The sequence below is a fragment of the Dreissena polymorpha genome, chromosome 14 (genome assembly GCF_020536995.1).
Source record: "Dreissena polymorpha isolate Duluth1 chromosome 14, UMN_Dpol_1.0, whole genome shotgun sequence".
Taxonomy (NCBI): domain Eukaryota; kingdom Metazoa; phylum Mollusca; class Bivalvia; order Myida; family Dreissenidae; genus Dreissena; species Dreissena polymorpha.
Window position 1 is genome coordinate 23,454,054 of NC_068368.1, and position 12,109 is coordinate 23,466,162.

Consider the following 12,109-nt stretch of genomic DNA (forward strand, 5'->3'; position numbering starts at 1 on the left):
TTCAAATACGCCCATACCAGGTAGCTTTTTATGCCCCCCTTCGAAGAAGACGGGGTATATGGTTTTGCTGGATGTCTGTCGGTAGACCAGTTCGTTTCTGATCAATAACTCGTCAACGAATTGACCGATTGGCTTGATACTTCACATGTGCATTGGCCTCGGACAGTAATGACCCCTTTTGAAATTGTGGTCACTTGGTCAAAGTCACTATCACAATAAGTGTGAAATTGTTTCCGATCAATAACTCCTCAACCGATTGGCTTGATACTTCACATGTTGATTGGCCTTGTACAATACATGACCCCTATCGAAATTGGGGTCACTAGCTAGGTCAAAGTCACTATATCAATAACTCGTCAATGAAGTGACCTATATGACCCCTATCGAAAGTGGGGTCACTAGGGCAGTCACATAAGTGTTAAAATTGTTTCCTATCAGTAACTCCTTCAACGAATCGACATATTGGCTTGATACTTCACATGTGCATTTGCCTTGGACAGTAATGACCTCTATTGTAATTGGGGTCACTAGGTCAAAGATCTCTGTAAGTGTGAAAATAGTTAGCGATCAATAACTCGTCAACAAATTGACCGATTGGCTTGATACTTCCAAAGTGCGTTGGAGTGTTGGACAGTAATGATCCGATCCATATTGAAATTAGAGTCACTAGGTCATGGTCACAATAAGTGTGAAAATTGTTTCCAATCAACGATTCAAAGAATTGACAGATTGGCTTGATACTTCACATTGAAATTGGGGGTCACTAGTTCCAAGCCGTTTTGGGAGGGCTGGGGGCGCAACTTTTGTTTTAAAACAGGTTTATCTGCAAATGGCTGTTGAAGGCCCAAAAAAAAACCAGTATGGTGCAGTAATGCATTCGGACTTCAGAATAACCAACCTTTCATGAAAATCCTTGCATAAATGGATATAGAATTTGGGCAAGTTTAAAATCGTGCCATAATATTAAATACATAAAGTTTTGTTAGTAGACTTTGTTTGGGGTACGGGATTAAAACTAGTTGATAGAGAAGGCTATTAGATTTAAGTTATCTCGAAGAAACAAACGATCCAGGAAGTGTGCTTTATATGCAAAACCAAGACTGATGGAAGATTTTGTAAGCATTTAATGAACTATGAACACGTCATTCGGAGTACTTTAGAACATCTAGTATTCGTCGCCACCCTCTTCCTCCGCTTCTCCCTCGACACTGTCCACACCAACTTCTTCGTAGTCCTTTTCAAGTGCTGCCAGATCCTCTCGAGCCTCAGAAAATTCACCTTCCTCCATACCTAGAATTGAAAAGAATTTCTAAGAGAACAACGCATATTTGTAATAATTGTAAATTCAACCCCAAACCCTGCTGATCTTTCCGGACTAACCAAAATAAGTGTTTAACTATTCAATAGCCACGCTTAGTCCCAGTACTACACGCAGTATAGTGTCGCATTAAAATCAGTTGTCACACTATTAGTATCAGAGGTTGCATATAGCAGGGCCAACTCACCAATGGCTTTAGGATTTTTGGTTGTAACCAAAGATTTTCTCAGACAAAGTGTTTGTCCTCTATACAAAATTGAAAAAATAAGGGTGAGTAACCATGTAACAAAGTTTCCATCTGTTTAAATTCTTCACTGAACAACTTTATGAACAAGACTATTGCCAAGCAATATATGTCCCCTACTGGCTCCACCATTGTCAGAATATTTTTTTTTTTACTACTTGTTGCCATAGCAACCAGAATTTTTGACATAGGAACAAAATGAAAGGACGTGCATTATTTGTTGCCATAGCAACCATAATTCTCGACGTAGGAACAAAATGAAATGACGTGCATAATGTCCATATTGCCATCTATCCAGGTTTGAAGAAAAAATATGAAGAACTTCGCAGGATCCAAAAAAGTGTGACATACAGACTAGACAGACAGACAGACTGAGCGCAAACCATAAGTCCCCTCCGGTGAAACCGGTAGGGGACAATAAATGATGGACTGTTCATAATTTTGATAATGAAACTACTACCAGTCAGGCAAACACCCTGCACCATAACCTCAAATTTGTGTTTAATGGCTGATAATCTATTGGCATGTTCTTTAAAAGTTAATGTGAATGTCATAGAGTAAATTAACGAATCCTTATTTCTTTACAATATCTCAACATACGAAATCAATATCTATTTTACTGTTAACCTTAATTCTTTCCAAACAGTTACTACAGTTCAGCTAACATCCTAACCAGTTTTTATCACCTAAACCTATTACACGCATGATTGGTTCGCGGCGCTGGTCAAGTGGAAAGCGCAAGTAACCACGCATTTGCCACTTGACCACCAGAACATAAACATCTTATATATCTTTGAGATATTGTTCTGCGTTGTCATAACAGGTTAGTGATAAATCAATTTGTAAACTTTTAACTTTTGTATTGTTATAATCTCTGTTCTAATTAAATGCAACGTAAGGTATTAATTGTATTTATTGTATGTATTGTATTACAATATTGCCATGTTTTAATAAATGCTATTACTGTTATTGTTGTATAATAATGGTGATTAATGTAGGCATTTGCCACTTGACCGCCAGAAAATAAACATTTTATATATCTTTGATATATTGTTCTGCGTTGTCATTACAGTCCCTTCACACGAACCATAAATATATTTGCCGAGAGCTACGTCGATAAACAGGAATTATTATTGTATTGTGAGATTGTATTATATCAATTGTAATCTACAAAGAATAAACATTATAAAGTTCGGCAACAATTACGTACCTTCACCGACATACCAGTGGACAAATGCTCTCTTGGCATACATCAGGTCAAACTTGTGGTCAAGACGAGCCCAGGCTTCAGCAATGGCGGTGGTGTTGCTCAACATGCAAACTGCTCTCTGCACCTTGGCCAGATCTCCACCAGGTACAACACATGGTGGCTGGTAGTTGATGCCAACCTTGAAGCCAGTGGGGCACCAGTCAACAAACTGAATGGTCCTCTTGGTCTTGATGGTGGCAATGGCAGCATTGACGTCCTTGGGGACAACATCACCTGAATTAACAAAGGCATTAATTTAACAAATGTCTTAATGGTATTCAAATTCAACGTTTATATTGTTGAAAGACAACGCTTTCCACATTGGTGTTAAATGTACTTTCATGTCTAGTATTAGAATAAAGCCATGTCTAGTATTAGAATAAAGCCAAAGGATATAAACTTTCAAGGATATCCACTAACATTTTGACTGCATATGTCCACAGATTTCCTGTCAATACTTTGTCGATAGGACATAGTAGTATTCTAAGACAATCTACGAACACAGAACGAATTTGAGGGACCATTGTAAATCTGAAATGGCACGCACATTTTCAGAAAACAAGAAACCGTAGACGGGTGATGCTCCCCAAAGGTTTTTTTTGTCACAATACTGCACTATATATTCAGATAAAAGGAAACGTCTTGAGGGCACAGTAGTTGGGGGGACAAGAATTTTTTTATAGAAAATTTCAATGGGCCATAACTCTGTTAAAAATCATCCGACCAGAACCCGCTGATAATATGCACATCTACTCTTGGTAGTGAAGCTTCCCATAAAGTTTCATTGAATTCCGGTCATTAGTTGCCGAGAAATAGTCTGGACAAAAATTGTGCACAGACGGACAGACACACACACGCACGGACAGACAAAGCGGCGACTATATATAAAATACGTAATGAAGACAATACATGTTTGAATATTTCAAAGTTTCAATGCACCTTCCAAGTGAATAAATATTTTCTTTTCATCCCGACAAAGACTGATGGATATAGCAGTGACATTGTCCGTCTGTCAGTCCATCACAAACTTTTCAAGGCTATATTTAAATATCAACATAAGTCTTCACAGGTGTATAGATATCAATGAGAAGTGCCATGGCATATATGAACCAAAATCATACACTTTCCTAAATAAGAGTTATTTCCTTTTGTTTTAATTTAGTTCTGCACCCATCCATAAAAAAAAATATTTGGCTGGGAATATCAATTCAACAAATTTGCTTGTTGACATGCAAAATGCAACAGCTTATCAATTAAATACACTTGAATTTAGACTTCTCTTGTCTTCACTTACGAATTAAAATATTTTGATCTGTATGTTACCTCTGTAGAGCATGCAGCAAGCCATGTACTTCCCGTGGCGTGGGTCACACTTAACCATCTGGTTAGCTGGCTCAAAGCAGGCGTTGGTGATTTCAGCTACAGACAGCTGCTCATGGTAGGCCTTTTCTGCACTGATCACAGGGGCATAGGTCACCAGTGGGAAGTGGATTCTTGGGTAGGGCACCAAGTTGGTCTGGAACTCGGTCAAGTCCACATTGAGTGCACCTATAAAAAGAAATGCTCATTAGATTAGCGATTATGTCAGCAAGTCTAAATTTCAAACAGTATTTGTTCATTCAAGAGAACAAGTTCTCCTATTAAAGGTGACTAATGCAGATTTTAAGCTAACACACATGTGATCTATATTAAATTAAAATGTTCATATTTTGTAAATCACATTTTGCCTTCTAAAAATCATACATCTTACCATCAAAACGCAGGGAAGCAGTTATGGAGCTGACAATCTGGCCAATGAGCCTGTTTAGGTTGGTGTATGTAGGCCTCTCAATGTCCAAGTTTCGCCTGCAGATGTCATAGATGGCTTCATTGTCGACCATGAATGCACAGTCCGAGTGCTCAAGAGTGGTGTGAGTGGTCAGAATGGAGTTGTATGGTTCCACCACAGCAGTTGACACCTATGACAACGAGCAAACATCTAGAATAGTGTTTTTCCTCACATTAATTGTTCATTTGACTTCAAAGTAAAGTTCCATTTTCATCACAGCAGAAACAAACATAACAATGCAGACCAAAAGACACCTATATCCCCTGCCAATATACTTTTGACCTTGAAGTGTTGTCTCTGACTTTGAGTCAGCATAATTGACTCGTTTTGTAAATAAAGCCTGAATGACATATTGACAGAGCTGGTGCGACTGTTACATGCCTTCTGCACATCATCTAATTACTAACATTGCAACAAAGTTTCATGAAAACACTTCAATGGGTTTAGCAGATATTGAGCAGATTCACAAATAGAGGCTTAAAATTTCACCCTTGACCTCGACTTAGCATTACAGACTGTGCCCAAGGAAATTCCTTCAAATGGTTGATTTGGAGCTGACTCAAGAATAGACGCTCAAACATTTGTGTGTAAAACAGGGCTCGAATTTAACTTTTGTTTTCTACTTGCAAAACATTGCGAGCAGCTTTAATACCAACTCGCAAAATCAAAAACATTCTCGCAAATTTTGCTGTAAATATTAATAAATTTCGTTTTTTTATTCAACAATTAACTTTGCTTTATCATTCGTATTGTAATTTCCATCTGTGGGCAAAAAGAAACTATTTTTCGCTTCGACGCCATGTCTGTTCAAGTTCAATGAACACATGTGAATTAGTCGACTGTAATGTTCTTTGTACCAATACCATCCTCGTATCTGTACTATAAGTGTACTAGTCTATATACAAGGTACGCGCTTCCGCATACGGGTATTAGGATGTTCTATGTCCTATGGTTTAGCGTTCAGGACGTCAAACGCATTTAGCAATATTACTGTGTTTTTTTTCACTATTTCTTTACTCGCAAAAAATTACTAGTGGCTTAAAACTTAACTCGCAATCGGTATTTTTCACTCGCATTTTGCGAGTGTGCATGTGTTAATTTCGAGCCCTGTAAAAAGTACGACATTGACCTTGGGCTGGCAGCGTGACTGACACCTGTCTCTTACACATCTATATGAACAGGCTTGGCGAAATTGGAAAAACTATGCCGGTCATCCGGACAGGCATTTCAGAAAATGTGCCCGTCCGGAGAAAATTTAGCCGGACCGAAAAAAACAACTATGTACATTAACATAAACCCTTTATTTGAGCTCAACAAACCACTGCCAGTGCTTTATCCTAATAAGAGAACAGTTTTTAGGTGTTCATCAATTCGTCTTGATTGTCTGGACAATCTTCTTCAATTCTTCTTAAATTTCCATACCTTCTTCAGTGTCACACAGTTTAGGCTGTTTAGCAATCTCCTTTTCGAATAAAATTGCAGTTAACGGACACTAACTTGTACAATGTAAAATGATGACATTTTTGGAGACAACTGCATGTTATAAAGATATCGCTAGAACTTTTTATATTTTTATAAACAATGTTTTAAAGCCATGCTTTATAAAGAAATTCATATTTTAATGTCCTTATCTACTCGAAAATATGTCAAAGCTATCAAGATCTTTTTTGTTAGAATGCAGTTGCCGATTTTGCGACTGAGTTTGAAGAAGGTGTTGTGTTACCAGTTGGATTTGCTAATTGTACGTAACAAACTTATTGCTAACATCAAAACAATGAGAGATTTCATTTTCATGATGTAGTAAGGGATTTGCTCTTCGAATTTTCAACTTTGAAAAAAATATGATTTGTTTGCATTCATTTCACATTTTGCCGGTCACCAGGACCGACACTCTTGTTAAACCTGCCGGACCAAATGGAAATCTGCCAGTCAGGACCGGCGGACCGGCAATTTCGCCAAGCCTGTATGGACTTAACATTTAAGCAGTTTCATGAAAATCCTTCAAAGATAACGAGAGATCTGGAGCGGACACAGCATTGGAGGCTCAAACCTTTGACTAGCTCTTCTGCTTATCTTCTTATTGCTTTCAACATCTCAAAAACAAGGGATAATATATATTAGTTCTTTAAAATACCAGCAATCTACTTTGCAAACCAAATACCAAAGCATTACCTGTGGTGCTGGGTAAATAGCAAACTCCAGCTTGGACTTTTTGCCATAGTCCACCGACAGGCGCTCCATAAGCAGGGATGCAAACCCAGAGCCAGTGCCACCACCAAAGCTGTGGAAGATCAGGAAACCCTGCAGTCCTGTACATTGATCAGCCTGAAATAAAATGCACATGATCTTGCAAAATATTGCACAAATTATGGTTACTTTAGGCACAAAGACAATATGTTGATCTAAAGTGATAAGTCATACTGATGTTCAGATGCGCCACAAACACTGGAGGGTAGCTTCAAATCGTTTTAATTTATTTTAACAGTAAGTGAATTGGTATATACATGGCCACTTTCTGTACAACAGGTTTTAAAATTGTGTGAATGTATTTACATTGTTTGATTGGCTTTTTTCAATATTTGTTTACCAATAAAAACAAAACAGAAAATGAACAACAGTTTTTAGACAATTATTTTGTTATTTGAATGCTAAATTGTTCCATACATCCTCGTATGTCCTATTTTTCCTGAATACCATGTATTGTATAACTGGACTGGTTATGGAGTTCATCCATCAAAAACACAATTTTACCAATTTCCTGATGCGATCCAGCACAAGGTCAACTATTTCCTTTCCAATGGTGTAGTGACCTCTAGCATAGTTGTTGGCTGCATCTTCCTTGCCAGTGATGAGTTGTTCAGGGTGGAATAGCTGTCTGTATGTGCCAGTCCTGACCTCATCTGCATAAACAAACAAATCCATGCAGCAACTTATTTCAGCAATAAGTTGAAATTCTAAAGGCTGTCCAACTTTCACATGAACAGGCTCATAAAAAAACTTATCCGACATTTTGTAGACCTTAAAAGGCTTTTTTATATTTTAAATTTATTTTGTTTATCTACATTCAATCTATACCTGCTTTAATGCATTTTATAGTCACACGTTTTTTCTTGATTTGTGGAAAAAATATTGACAAAACTGAAAAAGATGGAGAAATTTCCTGAAGTAAGCTTGAAATTAAGGGAAAATTGCACCATTTTAAAGAAATTCTTTTTTGAGGGATGGGGCCTTTTTTAAAAGGAGGAAAAAAAGCCCTGCGCACAGTTTTTTCAGTACAAGTCTAAATTGATATGCTTCTGCTGACATGGAAAAAACAAAATTGCAAAAATATTAAGTAAGATTTCAATTTGTTTCAGTTCAAATGGAAATGATATGCATACAAATCCCTTACCAACAACAGTTGGCTCTAAGTCCACAAACACAGCTCTTGGGACATGTTTGCCTGCACCAGTCTCGCTAAAGAAGGTGTTGAAGGAATCATCTCCACCGCCAATGGTCTTGTCACTAGGCATCTGACCATCAGGCTGAATTCCATGCTCAAGGCAATACAACTCCCAGCAGGCATTTCCAATCTGCACACCTGCTTGTCCAACGTGGATAGAGATGCACTCGCGCTGAAAATTAATTATTTTATGTAATGCTGGGAGTCCTTGTGTACCAAGCATGGGGTTCAAAAACAAATTACAGGAACTGTCAAAGGTAACAGGTTGAATTCTTACCACTAAAATCTACATTGCTAACTTTAATACAGAACTTGATTATTGGCATGTTTATGCAATACAAAGTCAGGCACAGCTTCAGGGGTTTTTCTGCCTACTTTGGGAAAAGGAGTCTGACCAAATTGGGAATTTTTTATCGTCAAAATTGCCCATTTTGGGAATTTTTGTTTCGTGAAACGGCTCATTTTGGGAAAAAAAATTGAATTAATCATGCTTAAATAAGTTACAGCAACATTTTTGGCCGAGCTTAAATAGAGCCATGGGTATTTCATTTCATACTTTAATGTATTAAATGACGATTGAACTACAACTTTCTAACAAGGCTCTGAGCATTCAGTTGCCGATTTTGTGATTGACGGCCCTGGCATTACTTCTGTTGCTGTTACATTTTGCTGCGTATCGTCCGAGCCTGTCTGTTCAGGGTTACTCGCGGCAGTAATTTCGGAAGATTCTGAGCGTTTCGAAAACATCGATGAAATCGTTACACATCCTTTAGCGTCTATTTTTTGTGGTTTTTTAATGTAATATTTACTATTGTGCGAAGCCATGATTGAAAATAAGCGTCTACAGATATGGTACAGAATGTGTATTGTGCGGCTCTATATACTCTTGTATAATGCGGAACAGTTTGAACGTCATTGCTGAGAGAAAATGCATCCGGCAAATACACCAAAAAATCTGTGTCACTAAAGGCTTTATTACGTCGCGAATGAAGGGAAGTCACTCTCTCGATATAAATTATGTTTACTTTTTGCGATTTTTGAAGATTTTATTTTTTGGAATTGGGAAAAATGCAATCAAAATTCGATTGGGAACGGGTCCGTTTGCTTTGGGAATGCCTCCGTTTCCCGGAGGCGCAGACAGTGCTGAAAAACCCCTGAGCTTATACATAATTAAGCAGATAAAGAAGCATACAGCTTGCAATAAATGGGCATATCCTCTTTCTGTATTTATTTTTTGTTCATTAACTTAAGTCTGACCAGTGAAAAATTGCTTAAATATTCATGTTCATTCTTTTTAATCATGTCTAAATACTAGTTCTGGCTACCATAACTTTAAACATCGCTTTTTATGATTTTTGACTGGCACGACTTTATATGTCAATACTAAATAAACTGTACGCTGAAGTTTCTTTCGCTATCTAAATACAAGTGTGTTCATAAAACAGGAACCAGATACAATCGTTTTCTTTCAAATCAAACCATTCAATTTAAAACAGAAAGAGCATGGGTTTTGTTCATATGGCTAAAGGTTACAACAAACATGATCGTAAAATACCAAAATCACACCGTATTACGCGTCACGTCAATGGCAGAATGTTCCGTCGATGACAGATAGCTTAACTCGACCGCGTAAACAGGTAGGTTACAAATTCGTTCTATATAATTATATAAAGCAAGCAAGGCCAAAATCGTTGCTACGAACATATTGTCCATTGACTGAGGACGTCACCAGGTAATTTTGGACTCGTAGTTCAAGTTTTTAAAGAAATGTGAACGAGTTAAGTGACAGTTTCCGAAAAATCATGAAAAATGACCGATTTTAGTTGAAAATATCTCAAATTTGAAATAAATGACATGATTTCGTGTTATACACATACGCATTCATCTCTTAGGGATACGTAAGCCAAATATCCGCCCTTTGAGTTGTTTAATGAACATGTTACAGGCGTCCAAACTGACCCTGTCGAAAAAAAATGGTGCTGTAGTTGGCCGATATGTATTTTAAAATGATGCCGCTGATGGCAGAAACGCTGTAGAAAATGCTGTTGTAGCTCGATTGATGGCTTTTTTCCCGGCGAAGTCATAGCGACGTCATTTCACCTATAGGTACGTCATTTCGTTTGGACAATTTTACAAAAACGTTTTTATATTTGCAGCTACAAGGTTTCCTATCAGGCCAAATTGTCGTACCTTATACCACGGACGCTCCGTGCTCTAGCTGAAATAATTCGCATTCAGAATAAATCTGGCCAAGAGTCTGCCAAAGCAAAAATCATCAAAAGACTCTTAGGCGGCAATTTATATCGACTACTCCGTGCTCATACAAATGACAAAACTGTGGTGACAAAATATCGCAGCTACCATTTCTGAACATCAGTATGACTTATCAGCATGACTTACGCGTCTACGGTTTATACCGTATTTTGCAGCTTCATTTGTTTGGTATTTTTACGGTATTTCAATTTCTAAAACATCGTTATAAAAAAATGAGAAGGTTTTTTCTCTCTCCTGAAAACTTGGCATTTTGTAGCTACGAGGTTTGAGAACGACAGTGACGATATACGAGTCGTGTTCTGAGAAATCTGGGCATAACTTTCCGCCTAAACAAGATTTTTGATAAGATTAAGAATGGACTTCCTGTAACGAAAAACATCATAAAGCGGAAAGTGTCGTTCCTGATTAGCCTGTGCGGACTGCACAGGCTAATCTGGGACAATACTTTACGCACATGCATTAAGCCCAGTTTTCTAAGAACGCGACTCATATAATTCATATACAGTCTCGCATCAAAACATACCATTTTAACCTTTTTCTGGTTGTGCGTAGATGTGTAATGAATCAGTCACAACTTGAAATAACGAATTTTTAAGGAACGCTGCGGCTTTTATACTACACACATATTAGCGCGTGACACCAATGGATATGGCGAATTGCGTCATCATAAAATGTTGAACAAATACATTACTATTTAATTTAAATATTGAAAGATAAAGAAATTGTATAGCGTGATAATGAAACAAAATGTTGTTTCATGATTGCAGACGAATTTATAGGTTAACAAAAACCAACTAATTAATATCGGTAATCTCCGGAGCTCTCCGTAAAATCGGTGACAAACGGGAAAAAGACGTCATATAGACAAAAGCGACACCATCATGTACACAAATAATTAACGAAGAAACTTAACATTTATGAAAGTAATTGAGCATTGTTGTTGGATTATCCGATTGTATTTGTGTTTACAAGGTATGCTTACGCTTACAAAGTATTCAAAAACTGTTTCATCGCAAGACATCTTGTTCTTTTACTGCTTTCTACCATCTTGACTTGGGACTTTCAGTGAAAAAAGTGGGTGGGGGATGTCAGCTGAGCTGTCAATCGCATTTTATTGTCTATTTGAACAAATATGTGTCTCAAGTTTATGTCAACTTATCATGTTGAAATATATTTATACTTTACTGTTAATTTCCTGCTGCAATTTTACAGCATACAAACGTATCTTTGTTTGAAATATATATTAAATAAAACATTAGCAAAATGGATAGGAATATTTTATCAATTTATATCCTGGTGCAAACCCAGAAGTATTTTATCAATTCATATCCTTGCATGTTCACCCCAAATGCAGTATAACTAATGGATTTTATTCACTGAACTGTATTTTTTATGCCACCAGTGCCGGCCTTTGTTGCCAAATCAAATTTGAAAAGAAAAAAAACTGGCACAGTTATACCATATCAATTTAAATTATATTGGCACAGACTTCATCATTTTTATCGTGTTTATAAATATAATATCTTCCTTCTGCATGGCACACCTAATGTTTCTTGCCTATTTCTTGATTTTAAAATGTAAAAATTGTGTGGACTGGCCTGAGTTAGCCCAGTCAGGAGAGTTCACTGAGAGTTCCTGCATTTGAGTTCTGGACTAGTTGCACAAATAGTTTCATCCTGTTAAACAATCAATAAGAGAACTGTTGTACATGACTGTCATATAAGTTGAGGATTAAACTGAGAGTGAAGCTTGTT

The 12,109-nt window shown here is 37.2% G+C and overlaps 2 protein-coding genes across 2 annotated transcripts in view; one reads left to right on the top strand and one right to left on the bottom strand.

Moving 5' to 3' along the window:
• Positions 1-1,106: 1,106 nt before the first annotated feature.
• LOC127857019 (tubulin alpha chain, testis-specific) lies at positions 1,107-11,040 on the bottom strand. Its single transcript, XM_052393285.1, has 8 exons — positions 10,879-11,040; positions 8,031-8,253; positions 7,391-7,539; positions 6,812-6,964; positions 4,562-4,769; positions 4,135-4,359; positions 2,773-3,045; positions 1,107-1,290 (listed from the first exon to the last, which is right to left on the bottom strand). The coding sequence occupies exons 1-8, from the start codon at positions 10,879-10,881 to the stop codon at positions 1,166-1,168; spliced, it is 1,359 nt and encodes a 452-aa protein (XP_052249245.1). The 5' UTR covers positions 10,882-11,040; the 3' UTR covers positions 1,107-1,165.
• Positions 11,041-11,201: 161 nt separating this feature from the next.
• The window catches only part of LOC127857226 (rab GTPase-activating protein 1-like), a 67,248-nt gene continuing 66,340 nt past the window's right edge, over positions 11,202-12,109 (top strand). The window contains 1 exon segment of the mRNA XM_052393640.1: positions 11,202-11,327. The gene's annotated coding sequence lies outside the window, so the exon portion shown is untranslated.

Excerpts from the sequence above, each read along its gene's own strand:
- LOC127857019 (XM_052393285.1), bottom strand. Across the intron at positions 4,770-6,811 it reads CTATTTACCCAGCACCACAG|GTGTCAACTGCTGTGGTGGA; the intron begins GTAATGCTTTGG and ends TCGTTGTCATAG. Across the intron at positions 3,046-4,134 it reads TTGCTGCATGCTCTACAGAG|GTGATGTTGTCCCCAAGGAC; the intron begins GTAACATACAGA and ends TTGTTAATTCAG.